General features: G+C 57.9%; 1 protein-coding gene across 8 annotated transcripts in view; it reads left to right on the forward strand.

Moving 5' to 3' along the window:
* Positions 1 to 19798, forward strand: part of HDAC7 (histone deacetylase 7) — a 36936-nt gene that overhangs the window by 2974 nt on the left and 14164 nt on the right. For 3 of the 8 annotated variants that reach the window (XM_055394308.2, XM_055394312.2, XM_055394313.2), the window contains exons 2-10: positions 13370 to 13420; positions 16671 to 16858; positions 16949 to 17039; positions 17327 to 17438; positions 18296 to 18411; positions 18583 to 18708; positions 19044 to 19135; positions 19324 to 19419; positions 19557 to 19737. In XM_055394308.2, coding sequence (XP_055250283.2) covers positions 13370 to 13420; positions 16671 to 16858; positions 16949 to 17039; positions 17327 to 17438; positions 18296 to 18411; positions 18583 to 18708; positions 19044 to 19135; positions 19324 to 19419; positions 19557 to 19737 — 1053 coding nt within the window. Of the gene's footprint in view, positions 1 to 8708; positions 8749 to 8833; positions 9334 to 13161; positions 13179 to 13367; positions 13421 to 16670; positions 16859 to 16948; positions 17040 to 17326; positions 17439 to 18295; positions 18412 to 18582; positions 18709 to 19043; positions 19136 to 19323; positions 19420 to 19556; positions 19738 to 19798 lie in introns of those variants that run through there. The other 5 variants (XM_088836951.1, XM_055394314.2, XM_055394315.2 and 2 more) reach the window with 5 other exon arrangements.

Consider the following 19798-nt stretch of genomic DNA (forward strand, 5'->3'; position numbering starts at 1 on the left):
AGACAAGCTAAGGTAAGGCCCAGCCAGGGTCGCCCAGCCAGGGAATGGCTGGCCGAGTAGGGCCAGGACCAGACCTTCGACCTCTGCCGGTGCCCATACTCCTGCCTTCTCCCCCCGGCCTGGCTCAGGCCCTGCCCACGCCCTCCTCATGCCTTGGCCTGAGCTGTCCCTAGGCAGACCTGAGACTGGGGCCTGAGGTGGGCTGAGGGGCACTGCTGGAAGCAGGGCCGGGGCGAGGCGTGGGAGCTGGCATATGTCTTTCCAAGGCTCCGGGACTGTCGCTTCTGTGTTGGATTTGTTCACTAGATGGGGCACTTCCTCTGGGGCAGGAAGCTTTGATTTCCTGTGGTGGGGGCGCTGGTAGGATTAGAAGTGGGGGACTCAGCTCTGGGCCATCCCTGATGTTGTTTGGAACCAAAAGGAGCAGAGTTTTCTGCATAAGGCAGGGGAGGCAGGAAGGAGAGCTTTGGTGAGGAGGCCCCGGGTAAGGCCAGAGAAGGAGGCCTAAGAGGGCAATGAGATGGGGAGGCGGGGCGGCGGTGGGCAACACAGCAGGAAGCCTGGTCAGCAGGTGACCCTGCCGGGTATTGTGTTTCCCTGTGATATTTCCCCCTGTTTCTGTGGCAACCTTCCCAAGGGGACCCAGGCCTTGGAACTGCAGGAAAGTGCCCCCAGACAGCCCTTTCCTTAGTGGTCTGAGTATTAGGAGGAGTCCTTAAATCTGGCCACCTCCCTTACCATTTTGGCTCCTGGGGACCGGGGCTTGGGAATCTGGGCAAGTAAGTGAGCATTGGGGGTTGGGGGTGGGTGGCTGGGCTGGGTGGAGGCCCTTTTGCACCTCCTGGTGGGGGAAGCAGGAGAGACGTTTTGCTGGACTTTTGGGGTAGGGGGCTCTGTGCCCCTCCTCATGCCATCTCTCCACTGCCCTCCAGCTCTCCCCCTGTGAAAGGGAACTGGACACCATGCTGCCTGGGGCAAAGGGTGGGGGGTGGGTGGAGTGGCAGAGGCGGGAGAGATGTTTTCATCAGCAGAGCATAGCTCCTTTGGTCCTGCACCAGTTCCCAGAGGCCGAATAAATTCAGGATAGAGTCTGTTTCATGTGGATCGACACGTGATGGGTGTGTATGAACACTGAGTAAGTGTGGGGGGTCTGCGCGTGTGCCCCAGGCTTGTATGTAGAGGTAGTGATTCCATGGCAATTTGCAGTCCGTGTGGTGGCTCTTTGTTGGGTGTCTGGGGAACACGCACACATGTAGTATGGATGTGTGTGGTCTCTAGAGTTGTGCACCTTTGCACTCATGGCTCTGCATAGGGTGGATGGACGTGTTTGGAGGGGATGTATGCCTGTGCAGCAATGGGTTTTTTTTTTGAAGTCCAGGTATTTGCTAGAAAGCATGCTCATCTCTCTTCAAATGCTGGTTCCCAGACCACTTGCTTTAGAGTTCAGGACCACTTGGAACTGCAGTAAAGTGCCCCCAGACAACCCTTTCCTTAGTGGTCTGAGTATTAGGAGGAGTCCTTAAATCTGACACCTCCTTCCTGTTTTGGCTTCCTAGGACATTTCCAATTCCAGGTACATTTCAATACCTGGGCATGTATTCAAAATAAAGATCCTCAGGCCCCACTCCAGACTCAGAATCTGCAGGGGTGGGGCCTGGGAATCTGGATTTTGACACGTGCTTCAGGTGATCTGGTGCCAAGCCGTGTTTGAGGACTGCTGGTCTGGACCAACCTCTTCAGTTTTTCCTTTGAGGAAACTGAGACCCGCAGAAAGTATGTGGTTTGTCCAAGGACACAAGGATAGTAAGACAAGAACCAGGACAAAGTCCAAGACTTTCAACACCAGTCCAGGAGTCACCCATGCGTCCTCTGGGTGTGCGACTGTGTACATGTCCACACTGAGCGTGACACCGAGCACCAGATGGAACTGGAGTGGATGCTTGCTGGCCTTGACCTTTTCCCTGGGGTCCCGGGCTTCCTGACCTTGCTTTTCCTGTTACATCCTTCTCCCTGGGGAAATCCTGGACCTGTGGCTCATCAATCCTAAAAGTGACATTGGCCCCCTTTGCTGTGCCAAGCATTCAGCTATTTATTTACTCATTGGGTGCTTACTGAGCCTTGCTGTATGCCAGGTCCTGGGCACAGATACACAGTGATCTCATAGGCAGGGTGTCTGACCTCAGGGAACTTCCACTCTAGTGGCGGAGACGGTAAGACAAGTAAGCAAGTCAAGAAATGAGTAGATACATCTAGTTACCCATTGCGATGAACCGGGCGCAGCAACAGAGAATAACAAGGGGGACTTCCTTAGACAGGGAGGCCAGGGGAGGTCTGCCTGAGAAGTGACATGGATGCCTGATCTCACCTCCCCAGGCTGGAACTGAGTCCTCGGAGCTTCTGAGCCATGCTTGGTAACCACCTGGATTCAGGTGAGGGACCTAGGCTGAGGATTGGAGCCTGAGGGCCAGCCTTTGGCCTGGCACGGAAGGCATCAGGGTCTCGGCTCCTCAGGCAATCCACAGAGGCTAATGAAAGAGGAGAAGAGGTGGGGGAGCTGGACAGGGCTGACCTCAGGCTGCTTCAGCGCTCAGGGGAGAAGCCTCTTTCCCTTCCAGGGGCTGAGTCCAGGGCCCCGTGGATGTGTTAGATGCCAGGGAGGCGGCAGCAAAGTGCCACCCCGCTCCTGACCCTCCTGCTTCACCTTCCTCCCTCATTCCCTTCCTCCCCCTCTCGCCACCCTGTAACTCCTGTGCCAAGTCCCTCCCTTCTTAGTCTAGCCTGGCTGCCTCTGTGGCCACTGGGATCTATTTACCTGGTTCAGGAGTCACCGAGGAGAGAGGGGGATCCTAGGTAGAGAGGACTTGAGTCCTGAAAGAGAGGACACACTAGAAAAAAGGGCTGGGGCCGGGGCCAGTGTGAGGACGGAGCAAAGTGAGGGCTGAGGCTGGCCGAGCAGGGCCTGGGGCAGGAGAGAGAGAGGAGGAGACCTTGGGCTGGGCGCTGCAGAGCCTCTCCTGGGCCCTTGGAATCTGCTTCTCAAACTGGGAAAGATTCTGTGCACGGGGCGGGGTTGGGAGGCATTGGGTGGGAGCAGAAGAAGACAGCTAGAAGGCCGTGCCCCTCTGGTCCCCCTGCAGGCCTGCCCCTTCGGCCCCTTCTCAGAAGGTTATCTTTCACGTCAGCCAGCAGCCTTCAGACCCTCTCGCCTCCAGCCTCTTCTGGTAGGTTTTCCTAGGGGCCCCAGAGCTGTGGGCTGCAGGATGGGCTGGCCCTCTCCTCAGAGGGCTGTGAATCAGAGGAGCCCTCATGTAAAAGAAGAGGCCTCCAACCACCCGCCTGGGGTCCTTCCACCCTGGGCCTCCTTTAGGCTTCTGGTGCACTCACTCCCGGGACTCCTGTGTCTCCCCGGCCTTCCGCCCAGCCCAGGACGGGGAGAGGACAGCTCATGAGGAGGGCCCTGGGCTAAACTCACCATCCCCACCCCGTCACCAGCCACTTCCTTTTTTCCCCATGTTGCCTGCAGGGATTGGAAGTCCTGGTGGGTAGAGACCTTGGGCCTTCAGGGAGAGCCTGGCACCCTGGAGAGAGTGAGGGGGACCCCATCCCCTTTCAGGAGGTCAGCTCAGCTCCCTCCCACCCCCAGGAGGCCAGCTCTGGCTCCTGCAGTCTCCCCCCACCTGCACCCCCAGCCCTTGAAGTCCCATTCTGCCCGGCCCCCCGCTGCCAGGATGACAGGGAGAAGCAGGGCGGGCTGGGAGTCACAGGTTCGGAAAGAGTCGGGGTGGGGGAATTTGGCAACTGGGGCGACAGGGCTGTAACCGTGTTGTTTTGCTTGCCCCACAAACCTGCACGGGCATCCGCTGCGCCCTTCTGGGTGTTCAGGTTGTGGAACTGCTCTCAGAATGACAGGCTGGTGGCACCCGGTTGGGGCGGGGTGGGGGGTGGGGTGGGGGGTGGGGTGAAGGGGGGAGCCCCAGGCAAGGGGGAGCTGGAGGGTTAAAAATAGCAACAGCCGGGTTTCGGTTAGCAAATGTGGAGGCGGGGAGCTGGAGGCGGGGCAGGCGGCAGGCTGTGTTTGCCGCAGCTCAGGGCTGTGTTTCCCCTGGGTCCCAGGAGTGAGTCACGGTGGCGCTGAGGAGGCGCTGGCACTGCCCCCCACCCCCGCCCCACCGGGCGAGCGACTGGGCCCTGACTTCGGCTCCAGGGCACTGGAAGGGCGGCCTCTCCCTTCCAGGCCTTCAGAGTCATCTGGAGAGTCCGGCCATGGAGATAGTGTGGTAGTGAGGAAGAAAACATTCTCAGACCAGAGACCTGGGTTTGAATCCCAGTTAAATAGGCTGAGGAACCTTGTGCAAGGCTGCCAAGGACTCTGACACTTGATTTCCTAATCTTTCCAGCGGGGATTTACTTATATGTGCCTGTCAACCCTGAGCAGATTCAAATGCACCCTGCAGATGTGAGTGATCACCTTCACTCTCCTGGGCCCATCGCAGAGCTTGCAGAAGGGCCCTCCAGTGAGGGCACAGGGAGGAATGTGGTAGCGTCCCTGTTTTCCTCCTGCAAAAAACCAAGTGTAGCCCTCTCTGTGCCTCGGTTTCCTCCTCTCTGTAATATGAAAGTAATCATTGCTTCAAGCTCCTTGAGTTGCTCTCAAGATTCAAGTAAGTAAGACTAGCACTGTGCCCGGTATGAGGTCAGTGCACAGAGAACATCATCACCATCGTTGATGTTATTGTTCATAGTTTTGAAGGTCAGGGATAGGGAATGTTAAAGACATGAAGAGCAGAAACTGGGCTCAGCCCCAGTTCACAGGAAAAATCAGGCCAAATTCACAGATTCCTCCACCCATAAGGGCCTGGAACAGCAGGAATCTGTAGCCAGAAGTCACAGGGTGGACCCCGTCTCTCACTCCCTCACCCCCGCCTCTCCCAGTGAGGCAAGATGCAAGGGACCCTAGAGCCTCGCTGCCAGCTGGCACAGCGAGGGTCTGGGAGGGGAATGGCCCTGATGGCCCTGCTGTGCAGTGAGTACCTTGCCAGCATCTGCAGGGGTGACCTTTATTTTAGCCCCTCCCTGGCAACTTTTAAGAGGAGCGTGAGGCAGGGGAGGGATGAGAAGGTCGGTGATGTCAGCAGCCTCTATTCCCAGCACCGCGGCCCTGGAAGAGGCCGGAGGCCTTTCTTTCAGGAAATGATCATTATTCAGGCTGCAGGCATCCATTAAGTCAGTCCTGACTTGGTGCCCAGGCCCGTGCTCGGCCTTCTGTGTGCTTCAGGGAGAGGCCAAATATCCTGGGCTGTAGACAGTGCAGCACCCCAGAGGATACGGGGTCCGAGAATGCGAGGAATCAGTGAGAGCCCTGTGTCCTAGTTCTCACGGGAGCCAGAGCTACATGCCCATTGGCAGTGCCATCTTGATAGTGCATGGGTGTATATATACATATCAAGTCTGTTTTATTGTTACAGAGGCAGTTCATGTGCCTCGTAGATAGTCAGACAACACAGCGGAGCAAAGGCCAAAGAGTAAGAAACATCCAGCCTCAGCAGTGGGAGATCGCTGCCACGGTCCCTCTGAGCACCCTTCCATCTCCTGACCTGCCTTCATGTGTTGTACAGCGTATACCGTTTTTTCAGTCAGTGATCTCTACCTTCCACTACCGTAAATTCTCATCTCATCAAATCCCCAGTTGGCTAGAAATTTTGTAAGACAGCTGGTTGGCCCAAATCAGTACCCAGGACCATGCATCTGGCATTTGAACTCCCTGAGAGCTGTGCATGCACCCTAGCTGAATCTGTGGTCTGGAGACATCCCAGCCGAGCAAGCCTGAAGGGCAGCCCTGGCCGCAAAAGGGAATTGTGTCACCTGGAGAATCGACCCGCCACCTTCCAAAAATAACAGGCTAAATGAGTGGGATTCCGGGGCTTAGCTGGGATGGGGATCTGGTATTTAACTGTCATGAATATTAATGTGGCATCCTGTGAGTGCCAGCATTCATAACTTGTTACTATTCATGGACTCATATCCATGATGCCCCAGGCCATGGAGCAGGCCAGGGTCTCCACCGGGATCTCTGTCTCTCTCCAGACATCCAGGTCCAGGGGTGCTGATGGCTGTTTGCTTGTGTTCCTAGCCCCCAGGATCCTGCCCTGAGGATCGTGGCGGTTTAGTTGCTAAGTCATGTCCGACTCTTGTGACCCCATAGACTAGCCCGCCAGGCTCCTCTGTCCATAGGATTTTCCAGGCAAGAATACTGGAATGGGTTGCCATTCTCTTCTCCAGAGGATTTTCCCAACCCAACGATCAAACCCAGGTCCCCTGCACTGCAAACAGATTCTTTACCACTGAGCTACCAGGGAAGCCCTGAGGATGGGGGCTGTCTTTTGCACGCGGGGGCCCCCTCCACCCCTGCCTGTGGCCTGCTGGAGTGTGGAAGGCCTGGACAAGAGAGGGAGAGAGAAGAGAGCATCCTCTCTCTGGGGATTCACTCCCGAGTAGCTGCTCTGTGGGTGTCTTGCTTGGGTTATGTAACCTGCATTTTAGACTGGGCCTGACGGTTTCCAGAGTGCCTTCACACAGCGTTTGTCCTCCGAGGCAGCCCTGGGGGTTTGCTTGTTTAGTTATACGCGGCTGGGGGCAGCTTACAGGAAATGATAAAATGGTAACAAGTACATTTAAAAAGCAGGGAAAATGAAAAGGATGAAAAAGGAAGTGAAGATGGGGTTGGGGAGAGGCCTCTTGGAGGCACAGGCAGAGATGGTCCTGTCTTTATTTTTGTTGTTGTCCTCTGGATGGGGTGCCGGCACTGTGGGAACACGTGAGTCACACCCAGGCCTTCCCATGCTGGGACCACACTCTGTCCAGTGACCCCCAGGTGGCCTCACCTCACCTCCGTGGGTGGGGCTCATTGTATACGCCAGTGTAGGGATTATGAGCTTAGATGCTGGAGTCCCATAGGCCCCACTTACCATCTGTGTGACCTCGGCAAGTTTCGTAACCTCTCTGAGCCTCAGTTACCTCCTTTGTAATTTGAGGATCTTATAGACCTTATAGGACCTGTGAGGGCTGAATGAGAGAGTACAAGTCAGATACTTAGCACAGTAACCAGCACCCAGTAAGCATTCAGTGCATGGTTGTTGATCCTTAATAATATTACTAATTGCCGGTAATAATAAAATAGTAATGATTGATATTAATATAACTTAAGCTTTTCCCTGGCAGTCTCTGGAGTGGGCTGAGTGGCCTCATGGGTGGCACCAGTGAGAGGAGCCGGAAAGGCATAGCTGAGGGAGAGTGCAGAGGGAGGCAGGGTCTGGCCACGGAGGGCCCAGGAGCTGGGGGATCAGTGAGGGCGAGGGAATGAACACAGACCTCAGAGGGGAGAAAGGAGCAGCTCTGAGACAGCCCCAGGGCGGTGACCGTGCTTCCTGTTGGGGCAAGCGCTGGCCCTTGAGAAAGACTGGCTGGGGCTGGCGGCTAAGAGGGAGCAGCTGGTCTCAGTGGGGCACCGGGGGTGGGGGAGGGGGAGCGACAAAGGCAGAAGCTTGACAGAAACTCAAATCTTCTCCCTGAATTACAGATGGGGGCCCCATCTTGACTGCTCAGGTTGTTTTGCTTGTGATAGGAAGGACAGATGGTGGGCAGACATCGTGGTGAACTTCCTATTTCAGGGATTGGCGCTCCTGGAGCAGAGGGCTAAGGGTAAGTGGCAACTGTGGTTTCTGAGGCCTTCTGGGACCTGAGAAAGCCTAGGGCAGTCTGGACAAGGGGGCCTGGCCTGGGACCAGGGGGAGCCTGCTGCTGAGCGATGCCACACACCCTGAGCAAGTGGTTCTGCCCTCCCCTTCCCACCGTCACAGAGAATAGCCAGGGAAGACTGAGTAGTGGTCCCAAGGCCCTGGGAGCTGGACGGGTTTGGAGAGACTCCCATTTTTCCTTGCCAGAAGGGCAGTGAGATGCCCCAGAGAGTGCCAGTCCCGGGAACCGCCAGCCCCTCAGGACTCAGAAAGGCCCAGCTCCCCTGCCTTAGGGTGGTCTCCATCCTCCAGGAGAGGCCACAGAAGGGACTGGACCCCGGGGCAGGGACAAGAAGCCCGAGAGGACGCCTTCCCACCCCCAGGGAGCTCAAGCTGCCGCTGCCATGGTTACATCTGCTTCCTGTTTGATTCATCTCAAACAGCAGAAAGGGGGGTGCCGGCTCCCAGCACAGGCCACCGCTGCGTGGGGCTGTTTACAACAGCCGCATGTGGGATTCCCAGAAAGAGACTCCAAACCGGACATCCTGCGGCTGCAAAATACCCAGGTGTCAAGAGCTAAAAATAGCTGCCCCAGGGCCCCAGGCACGGGGGAAAGGGGCATGCTTGCTGCGGAGGTGGAGGGCCGGCCTTGCGGCCCTCACTTCCAGCCTCCTGCCTGCCGCACAGCTGTGGAGCCTGCGAGCTTGGGCCCCCCGCCTAGGCCTGACTGGAGGCCTTTGTCTGGGCAGGCCCGGGTCCCAGGCCGCTCACCTGGGTGCCTCCGCCCCAGGCCCGCCCGCCTTCCTGCCTGCCTTGTGGAGCTTGATTTGAGACGCTAATGAGAAAGCCTCAGAAGCCCTGGGGAGCATCTAAGGAAGAGACAAGGGAGGATACCAGAGAGCCTGAAGATGAAGGCGCTGCTTGTCCAAGTTCCCGCCTTGTCAGTTGCCAGCCCCTGTACCCACCTATAGTCCGAAATCATCGCTTGGCATGGCATCTGCAGAGTCAGCAGTTGGTATCTATCTGTGATCTGGGAGGACTGTCTTCACCGGGGCCTGGAGATGGGACAGGCAGCTTCCACCCTCTAACCTGCAGCAGGACTGGAGTCTGCCGCTGGTTCAGGTTTCCTGGGAGCTGCATGATTTTTATCTTTCCCTGTGCCCAGCCAGGTCCTGCATTCGCTGTCCAGCCACTAGCCTGTAGAGTTGAGGTGCTGGGGAGAAGCAGTTGCTTGAGAACATGGATTCTGGAGCCCATTGGTCTGGCTGAAGTCCCAGCTTAGCCACTTCCCTGTTATGTGCCTCCAGATGAGTTATTTAATACTGCTGGGCCTCAGTTGACTAATCTATATAATAGGGATAAAAATAGTCACCACCGCATAGGTTTGTCATCAGGGTTAGATGAACTAGCAAACACAGGGCACACTGTAAACTGCTAGTTTACAGACGGGCAGATGGAGAAGAAAGAGAAGAGCCTATGTTGGGAGAGTCAGGAGATAAGAGACTGGACGGGAACGCATCTGGGAACAAGTGGACTGGGAGACGAGGGGAGAACGCAGATGGGACCAGACACTGATGCTTATGCCAGAGAGCGGCTGCAGGTGAGTTCAGGGGCAAACAGTATGAATCACGAGCCCGGCGGGGTGTACCGCCATGTGTCCTGTGCTTCAAGTGCAGCGTCGCTCATCTCAGATGGCCTCTTCCTGGTCCATATTCTTACTGTCGAATTTCAGAGGCACAGCCAAGCCTTGCCCAGGATGCAGCGTGTCTCTGGCTGTCCCTGCCGGTCACTGAGGGAGTCAGAGTGTGAACCTGGTCTATCTAACCTCAAAGCCAACGTCTTCCGTGCTGCGGACCCTCACTTCTCTCACTTCATGGGGCCGGAGTTCCCATCCAGCTTGCAGCACACTGGGTTCTGGATAAATCTGAGTAATAAGCAGCTTGGTGCCAAGATCATGAGCAATAATAGAATTAGTAAGTAGCAAGAGAATTTCTGGAAAGGGGACATAAGAAATTGTTAAATGGAGTTGAATCTAAGGAAGTTCTAGGGAATTGGATGAGCAAGAAACTTCTAGTTTCATACTTTGGGGGGCTCTTTGAAATGTTTTTAGTGTCTACAAGTCATATACTTTTCAACTTTTAAAAAATCGTGGGCTGTCTGGAGTTGAAACTCCTGAAAGTCAGGTTTTATCCACTTTTCCACCCCTTCCAGCCGGAGACCAGTGCCCTCACCGAGAGGTACTTAGAACCTGCTTTGGGGATCGACTTCTTGGGTTCTCCTCCCCGCACTGGTCTGGCCTGGTTGTACCGCTGACCCGCTGGGTGACTGTGACCTAACCCCCCTCCCTGCTCTCTTTGCCTTCTCTGGGAAGTGAGAGTGTTGCCTGCGCAATCTCTGAAGCCTCATCAGCTCCTGACATACACCGCACACTCCTCTGTCAGTCAGGCAGCTGTGACATTCTCTCTTCTGTTTATTGATTCTCGGACCTTCCTGGCCATTTCACTCCCAGCTTTGTCTTCTCTGCCAGCCCCCTGTGGAGTCAAGCTTTGTCAGGGGAAGCAGACCTGAGATGAGGGGGCTGGGGGAGGGAGTGGGGAGAGTCAGCCCTGGACCCAGGGCTTCGCCTCATGCCTGCAGGGCAGGGGTCTGCCTGCTCCTCCTTTTTCAGCTCCTCAGAAGACCAGGGAGGGGGACACAGCTTTGACAAAGACATGGAAAGCATTCAGAGGGGGCTTGTGGGTGGCCATGCTCTTGGGGAAGCCCTCCCCTGACATAGGACTGGCAGTGCTGGGGAGAGCAGGTGGCCAGGCCGAGCTCAGGTTTCCAGTTGCATCTGCTGGGCAGGTGAGGACCAAGGGGAAACAAGGGAGGAGCGGGAGGCCAGCTTGTACAGGTGCTCGGGGACAGGAGAGCTGCCTTTATGTCTGCCCTGGAGGTGGCTGAGGGCCGGGGCGGACCCATTGGGGCAGAATTTCTGGGTAAGATCAGGTGTCCAGTTGGGGAAGGTGACTTGATGGGAACTTCAGCACCTGGTAAACCGTCTCTTCAGCCTGACAGAAGTTGCCTCTAAAGAAGGTAGGAATAGGGAGTGACCAGGATTCCAGAAATGAAAGCTGTCCACGCAGGCCTGGAGCAGTGTGGAGAAGGGCCCGACCTATGCTGTGTTTTCCATCCCTTGGGTCCATTCACTCCTGATTGTATTTCACTCGTGAAAGTGTCAGTCGCTCAGTCGTGTCCAACGCTTTGTGACCCCACGGACTGTGGCCCGCCAAGCTCCTCTGTCTATGGAATTCTCCAGGCGAGAATAGTGGAGTAGGTAGCCATTTCCTTCTTCCAGGGGACCTTCCTGACCTAGGGATCGATCCCTGGGCTCCTGCATCGCAGACAGATTCTTTACCGTCTGGGCCACTAGGGAAGCCCACATTTCACCCCCGATTGCACCCAGATTAGTGATAACAGCCCTGTGAGAAGGGCCCCCACATTCATCCCCAAGTCTCAGATGCCAGATGGCCACTTTGTGGTTTCAGGTCAGCCGCTGACTGGGTGCCTTTTCTCTCTGGGACACAGGAGAGCTGCTCTCCAACAATTCTCTCTGTTGCTCTGGGCTCCTCTGAACCCCTCTCAGCACGGACCCAAGGGCTGGAGAGAAGCAGAGCTCTTCCCAGTCGCTGTTTCTGAAATCCACCCCTGTTGGGAGGCAAAACACATACAAACACACCCAGCTTTCCTAAACAGGGTTTACATCATATCATCATCACAGAACGTCTCTTCTGAGCCCTGTAACAAACACTGTGGAGTTCAGGGCCATTAGTTTTGTCTCTTCCACAGGGTGCATGGTGTCCGGAACCCGTGGTTACAGGGGAGTGGGGTGCAGAGAAGCTGGCTGTGCCCCCACAGTGCGTGCTGCTGGCCAGCCCTCAGGCAAGGACCGAGGGCTGTAGGAGACAGTTCCCGGCAGCAGGGACTGGAGGCACAGGACTCTACGGGCTCTGGACGTGCAGCTGGGAGCGTAGTTCCGAAGCCTTTCTCGGAGAACGAGATCCTGAGAGAGCCCCGGGGTGGGGGACTATCCTATCCTGGGGAGGGGAGGCTGCCTGCTGCACTCCTGTTCCTTGAGGCTCACAAACCTTGAGAGATACGCATGCCACGTCCTAGGCATGGGGCCAGGAGAGTCACTGTGTTCGAGTCACCAGTGCCTAACAGAGCCTGCCATGTGCCCAGCAGGGTATTAGGTCATAGCTCACCAGTGGCACTGCAGAGACCCCGATTACTGACGTGTCGAGGTGGGGGGTACCAAGTGGGTGCTGGGGGAGGTGAGGAAGGGGAGGTCAGTGGGAGCTTCCTGAAGAGATGGGCTCGGGCTGGACTTGAGAGCACAGGCTGCATTTGAATAGGTGGAGTGACATTTCCCTACCAAATGTCATCCGGGGCGCGCTAGTGTCTGGGGGCAGTTGGTGGGAGTCTCTCTCTCTGTGCACAGAGGCGCCCCTCCCCGACAGGCACCTGCCTGCAGGGACTTCTACTTGGCCAGCTTCTGAAAGAGGACTGAGGCTGCCCTTAGGCCACAGAGCAGTGCCTGCCAGCTGACCTTCAGAAAAACACCCCTTGTGCCCCAAATCTGGTCTGAGGAGGGCTTCTGTGTGTCCACCACTTGCCCCTCCAGGAGGCCTCTGGTCTCCAGCTCTGTCCCCTCTGCCCTGAGCTGAACAGCAGGAGGGCACGGTGGCCTCAGGACTCAGCTTTTCCCACCCCAGCCAGCCCCTGGGCTCCCCTAGGCCTCTCTGCTGCTGACTGCCCTACCACGGGGTTCCATGGGCTCTGAACTGGATGGTGGTGGCAGGTGGGGTTGGGGGCCCTGTGCTGGACCTAGAAGCCTGGGAGAGGTGGCCGTTTCCAGAAGGAAAGACTTCTTTTTTCAGGTTATCTGTGAAACAAAGGCTGAGCGATTGCCTTCTCTGGGGGCACAGAGGCTGCAAGACCCAGCATGGGGCAGTAGGAAGAGGGGGTTCCTCTTGTGGGGTCCTCGAGCTGTGCATTCCAGACCTACCCCTTCACAGCTCCCATCAGATCTGACCTGGCCTCCAGGCCACGCCCTAATCCCTGCCCCACTGGGGGGGGCCCAGCCCCCTTCTCAGGCCTGCGCCCCCTTCTCAGGCCTGCGCCCCTCTCCCTTGTCTCCCTCCAGACGTCCTTAGTGCAGTCTCACCAGCCTGCTGTCCGCCTCGCCCCTCAGCCCTCTCCTTCCCCTTCCAGCTCTGGGAGCCTGCTTCAGCTGCCCAGAGAGGGCTGGGCACCTCAGGGAGGGCTGACACTGCTGGGTAAAGTGGAACCACCTGAGTTTCCTTTCCAGGCCTGAGCTCCAGTAGAACGAGATATCTGAGCCACTTGATAGATCGGATGAGGAAGATGGAACCGGGGATCACTCTTAAGCGGCATGGGAGTTTGAGGAAAGGAATGGGGTGGGGTCTTGACTTTCTGGCTAGCTTCCGGTGGAGGTGCCAGCTTTTGGCATGCTCGGGCTGGAGTGGGGCCTCCTGGACAGGCAGGCAGCCTGCCTGGCTTAGCCCTCTCTCCTCTCCCTGCCCTGCCCCTCCTCTCTTGGCAGCTGATTCACTCCATCTCTCTTCTCTGTACAGATGGGACCCAGGTGAGCCCGGCTGCCCCCTGCTCCAGCCCCCCCATCGTAGGTAAGAGTATGCCTGAGGGAGAGTGTGGTGGGGAGTGGAAGGTGAGGCTGGAAAGCACAAAAGAGGGTGAGGAGCTGAAAAGGACAGAAGGTGGTTCAGCAGGGTGGCTGGAGGCTGGGCCAGGGAGCGGGGAGATTGGGGTTCTGGGGGAGGGGGTGAAACTGGGGTTTTGTGGGGAAGAGGTGAGGGTGGGGGATTAGAGAGGCAATGCTGGGTCCAGGCGGGCCCCAGTGCTGGGAAGCACAACAGGAAAAGGAAAGGCTGGATGCTCTTCTTGTCCGCGCTGGGGCAGCGAGACAGGAAGGCAAGTAGGAAGCTAATATTTATGCTCGGGTCCCTGCCTCGGGGGCTCTGGGGAGGGGGTACATTCTTGTTTGTCGGCTCTGTGGTCCTCACGCGGGCCCTGTGGGGTGGGCACAGCAGCCCTTGCAGGATGGGAAGATGCCTCGTGGTGCTTGGGTGGAGGTCGAGGACCCCCGCTCTCCGTGATCCTCTCAGTGTTCCACACCCCCGCTGCTGTCAGGCTGCATTGGGCGAGGAGGGGGTGGATGCCCATGGTTTAGGATGTGCCCGTGGTTGGGTAGGGGGTGGGGGAGGCTGAACTGATTGAGGGCTGCTTTGTCCTTAATTTCAGCCAGACCCAGAGGGCCTTCTGGGTGCAGGTTCCACACCTGACACCCAGTCGAGGGCAGTGAGAAAGGAAAGGCACAGTCCTCTGCTGTGTCTTTGCTCCAGTCCTAGCTGTTGAAAGCTTGCAGACCTGGGGAGATGAGACGCACAAATAAAAAGAGAAATAATGGTAGGCTGTAGTATGTGATCTGTGTGAAAGGAGGCAGCAGCTGATTAAGGAATTCATCCATCCATTCAAGAAGCATTGATTTCGTCACCTACTGTCATTTAGTCCTCCTAGTTGTGTAATTTTCTAAACATTGAAAAACAGAAATTGGAAAAAGAAGCATGAGTGAATTCCATCTCTATTCCAGGGCACAGAGGACATAGGGATTTATTGATTGATTCAGACAATATTTGCTGAGTGCCTGTCAAGTGCGAGGTCCTGGTTCTAGGTGCTGGGATAGTGAGCAATAGGGAGAACCAAGTCCCGGCCCTTGGAGCTTAGCTCGGATTTGGTACCTGCCTCACCAGTGCTTTCAGGGGACAGGACCACCAGCATGATGGAAATCCAGAGGAGGGCTGGACACGGGGCCCTGGGCTGGCTTCAGGAAAGGGGAGAGACTCCAGCAAGGCTTGGGAGTCTGGCAAGATCTAGAAAAGTGGAATTGAGGGGTGAAGATAGCACCAGCGGGGGAACTTTGTGAGCAAAAGCTCAGAGGACGGGAGGTGAATGGGCTGCGACGAGACGGGAGCTGATGGCTGAGGTGGAGGGTCCGTGTTCAGAGGTGGGAGACAAAGTGGAGCGAGGCCAGCTGAGCACCAGACTGTGGAGACCCGCAAATGCTAATGCACCCTGAGAGGGGTTCCCAGGGCTGGAGGCAGAGCCCCTCCCACCTTCCCAGCAGCCTTTGCTCTGGAGGCTGAGGCAGTGCTGGGAGAGAGGAATGGGCTGCACCCAGCCTGTGTGGCCAAAGCTGGTGGCCGCAAGTCCAGGGGTCCTGCCCTGAGGGCCCTCATGCATCACCAAGGAAGTCCCTCCAGGAAGCCAGGATACCTGCCATGACAGGACTGAGACCTTTCCTGGGGCAGGAGTGCAGTGGCATCAGAGGCCCAAACTCAACCCAGAACGAGAATTTGGGGTCCCTGAGTGGAGACGTGAGCAAGAGGTGGGGACATCAAAGTGGTGCGTTGCCTGCTGTTGTCAGTATCTGGGGTCCCGGTGGCCTGCTCTGGTCTCTTGACATCCAGAGAATTGTACAGGCGCCTCCCTGCTCTGCTCCTCTCTCGGCTCCATCTCACAGTCAGAGACTATAAGAGCGGGTACCACTTAGTGACCACCTACTGCAAGCCCCTCTGCCTTTCTCCAGTGAGAAACCCATCCTGGGATGAGAGACAGGGGAGGCGACTTCCTGAAAGTGTACGGGAAAATGGAGTCAGAGCGCCGGTCTCAGCAGGATAGAACCTGAGCTCACTGTGCCCTGGGCTGGTGGCCTTGGCCAGGTCCCTTCACCTGAGCCTCAGTTTCTTTCTATGGGAATAGTAGTAGCTCCCTCCCAGGGCCCCAGGGTGATGAGGTGAAAGGGTTTGCAGCAAGTCCGCACATGTTAAGATAATGGTTCCGTTGGACCTGGAGGCTGTATTTCCTGAGTCCCTGGCTGGTCTTTGCCCCAGTGCCTTCCAGTCCTGCTCAGTTCAGGCCTGGGAGACAGCCTATAGCTGCCCCCGCACAGGATGCCCAGCGCTGCATTAGCTGAAGGAAGCCTCTCTGAAAAGGTTCCTCCGCTTGTGTGCTCTCACCTGCTCCCAGCCCTACCTGCGACCTGTTTTCTAGGATAACTGGGACTGTCTGCCTGCTGAGCGCAGCCTGGCCCAGCTGGTGGTGCTGGCGTGGGATCTAGTCTGGCAACTGGTTATATATAGCCCCTATGTCCATGGCCTTGGCAGGGTGCTCCTGGCATGGGCGCAGGGGACACTCGAGAAGAGGCCCTGAAGCTGCCGTCCTTGCCACACCCGGCCCAGAGCTGGCGTGAGGGTACCTGGGAGCTCCCTGGGTACATGGGCTGTGCAGGCCTAGGGTGCTGGCCAGGGCTGGCCGTGGGTTTGAGGCACCTCTTCTTTATCCTGTGGCCTGGGATAAAGTAGGGAGGATGGCGACTGAGGGCCTGGGGTGCCCTTTGGGCTTGAAGGCAGAACAAAGGGAACCGCCTGTCCTATCGCTGTTTTTGAGATCAGTTTATCAGAGGGCATGTGTGTCCAATCCTCCTCCGGGGGGAAGAAGGGAAGGAGAGGTCAGGGCCCAGGATATATCACTACAGGGTCCTCAGCCCATTCCTAAATCCCACAGCCCCCAACCATGGCCTGGAGAGGCAATATATTTAGTAGAAAACTACGCTTGGGGTCAGAAGGCTCAGCTCACCACCACCAGCGATAGACTAACGGCATGGTGTATATGACCTCCTTTCTCACGGGTGAAACAGAATTGAAAATACCTACCTTGCAGGACTGTGCTGAGGGCCCCCAAGGGGAAGGCCCCTGGAGGGTGTTTTGCCTTGTCAAGTGAGTCTGAAGGAGGCTGATTAGGTAACTGCTCACCTGCGGGGCCTTTCCCGCTCACCGTGCCCTCTCTGTGTGCCCTCAGGCTGGCCCAGGCCCCGCGCAGACACGCCAGGCCCTCAGCCCCAGCCCATGGACCTGCGGGTGGGCCAGCGGCCCCCGGTGGAGCCCCCGCCGGAGCCTACACTGCTGGCCCTGCAGCACCCCCAGCGCCTCCACCACCACCTCTTCTTGGCGGGCCTGCAGCCCCAGCGCTCGGCAGAGCCCATGCGGGTAAAGCCAGAGCTCCCTCCAACCCTGGAGCCCAGACCTGGCCCGCCCTCCCTTCAGCTTCCACCTCACCTCCTCGCCCCCTCCCCACAGCTCCCAATGGACGCGCCGATGCCCGAGTTGCAGATGGGGCAGCAGGAGCAAGAGCTGAGGCAGCTTCTCAATAAGGACAAGAGCAAGCGAAGTAAGGGTGGAAGCCTCCCCCAGCGTGTCCACGGCCCCCTGTGTGGGCGGGGGAAGTAGCTCCAGTCGGGTCGCTCTCTGCCTGCCAGGCAATGCGGGTGAACGCGGGAGGAGGTGAAGGGGGACCCGCGGGCTTCTCAGAAGGGCTGTAGCCTCAGGCTTGGCTGTTGCATGAAGGGCCCCTGGGAAGCCTAGTCCTGGGGTGGGAGTGGCAATGGGCAGAAAATGTTCCAGGGAGTCCACATGCCCATCCACCCCCCAAACCACTCATGATTTCCTCCCCTGCAGGTGCCGTAGCCAGCAGTGTGGTCAAGCAGAAGCTGGCAGAGGTGATTCTGAAGAAACAACAGGCGGCCCTGGAGAGAACGGTCCATCCTAATAGCCCCAGCGTTCCCTACAGGTAACTCCCTCTCCGCCCCACCTCCTTGTACCCTTGCCACGCCTCCTCCGGATGTCCACCAATGAGCACACAGCACACGCAGACCGCTGCTCTCAGCTGCCCTTCACCTAAGCCTCATCCCTCACCTCTAATCCTAGTGCCTCTCCAACCTTCTCTCCCAGCAGATACCTGCCCTCCTCTGGCCTTTAATTATCTCTCCTCACCCCGCCAGAGACCTTTCTTCCCTACAATCCGCTCCTCCCCCCACATAGGCTCTCTCACACACACCACGCTAGCTTTCTCCTCTGTATCTTCCCCTAAGCACAGAAATATCCAGATTCCTAGAACAACTTCCTTCCTTTGTGTCTGGGACCCTGGCTTCGAAGCACCGATCAGGATGGGTGGCCCAGTACTGCCCCCTGGAGATGGCCCCGGTTCCTGCTGGCCATGCACTCTGCCTGGCCCTGCTGGGTGCTGCCACTCCAGCATGCCTGCATCCTAAGTCGCTTCAGTCGTGTCTGACTCTTTGTGACTCCATGGACTGTAGCCCGCCAGGCTCCTCTGTCCATGGGATTCTCCAGGCAAGAATACTGGAGTAGATTGCCATGCCCACCTCCAGGGGATCTTCCCAATCCAGGAATCGAACCCACATCTCATACTGGAGTAGGTTGCCATGCCCACCTCCAGGGGATCTTCCCAACCCAGGAATCGAACCCACATCTCATGTCTCCTGCATTGGCAGGGGGGTTCTTTACCACTAGCGTCACCTGGGAAGCCCCGTTGCCTCCCCCGGCAGATCCCAAAGGGTGGAAGGAGGTGGCTGCTACGCCTCTGGGCATCCCTGCCCCTCTGAAGCAGCCCTGGGGCTCACTCCGCAGAACTCTCGAGCCCTTGGAGACGGAGGGAGCTGCCCGTTCCATGCTCAGCAGCTTCCTGCCTTCTGTTCCCAGCCTGCCTTGCGACCCCCCAGAACACTTCCCTCTGCGCAAGACAGGTGAGTGGACAGGCCAGCAGGAACCTCCAGAGGCGCTAAGGGGGAAGAGCCTTGGGGGAGAGTCAGGGAGGGGGCACTGCCTTCTCCTGCCTGTCTCAGAGAGGGCTGGAAGGGAGGGCTTAGGGCAGAGATGGGGTGGGCGTGCACCGAGTGATCCCAGCGCTCCTGCAGTCTCCGAGCCCAACCTGAAGCTGCGCTACAAGCCCAAGAAGTCCCTGGAGCGGAGGAAGAACCCGCTACTCCGGAAGGAGAGCGCCCCTCCCAGCCTCCGTCGGCGGCCAGCAGAGACCCTCGGCGGTGAGGCCTGGCAGGGTGGGTGGGTGGCGGGCAGGTCCGGTGCCTTCCCCCAGGGCTCCGGTGGGTGGTTGTCACAGGGTGCCCTACACACTTGCCAGAGGGTGAGTTGGGGCTGAACCCAGCTCTTGCTCCATTGGCTAATCTGACATCTGACCAGAAGGGGCACCTTAAAAAAACCAAGTGTTCAGAGGTGCTGGAGGCTGGTGGTGGCCTTCCTGTCCTGCTGGGAAGAAAGCAGGAAGCAGAGCTCACCCACCGCGGAAGGGGCTTGTTCCTGGCCCCCTCCTAGCCACTCTTGGCTCCTAACTGAGCACCCCCCTCTCCCCAACCCTCAGACTCCTCCCCTAGTAGTAGCAGCACGCCGGCATCAGGGTGCAGCTCCCCCAACGACAGCGAGCATGGCCCCAACCCCGTCCTGGGCTCCGAGGTAAGGCCTTGGCAGGCTGGGTGCCCCGGGGCATCTCTGGGGCTCAGCGGTCCTCAGCAGGCAGCCCGGCCAGGCTGGGGCTTCAGCATCAGGGCAGCTCCCACCCAAGCCTCCGGGGGGGTTCCAGGGAAGGTGTGCCTGGGGGTGGAGGTCTGGAACCAGTGACCCCTGCCCTGCTCCCACGGCAGGCGCTCTTGGGCCAGCGGCTGCGGCTGCAGGAGACCTCTCTGGCCCCGTTCACCTTGCTGCCCACAATCACACTGGGGCTGCCTGCCCCTGCCAGGGTGAGTGGCTGAGGCGCCCTCCCCCACCCCAAGCACCCGAGATCTCTCCATCCTTTCTCCTACACCCCGCCCCATGGCCTTCACTGTCCTCCCCACCGGGGTCTTCTCACCAGTGATATTCCCCCACTCTCCCCCAGGCTGATGGTGACCGCAGGACCCATGCGACTCTGGGCCCTCGGGGCCCAGTCCTGGGGAGCCCCCATGCTCACCTCTTCCTGCCCCATGGCCTGGAGCCCGAGGCTGGGGGCCCCCTGCCCTCTCGCCTGCAGCCCATTCTCCTCCTGGATCCCTCAGTGTCTCCCACCCCTCTGCTGACTGGTGAGTCCCAGCTTCTCCAGAAGGGCTGGATCCCAGCACCCTGCCGAGGGCCAAGCATGGC

This window comes from Moschus berezovskii, chromosome 6, assembly GCF_049115385.1.
Source record: "Moschus berezovskii isolate FMDL1 chromosome 6, NW_MosBer_1.0, whole genome shotgun sequence".
Lineage (NCBI taxonomy): Eukaryota > Metazoa > Chordata > Mammalia > Artiodactyla > Moschidae > Moschus > Moschus berezovskii.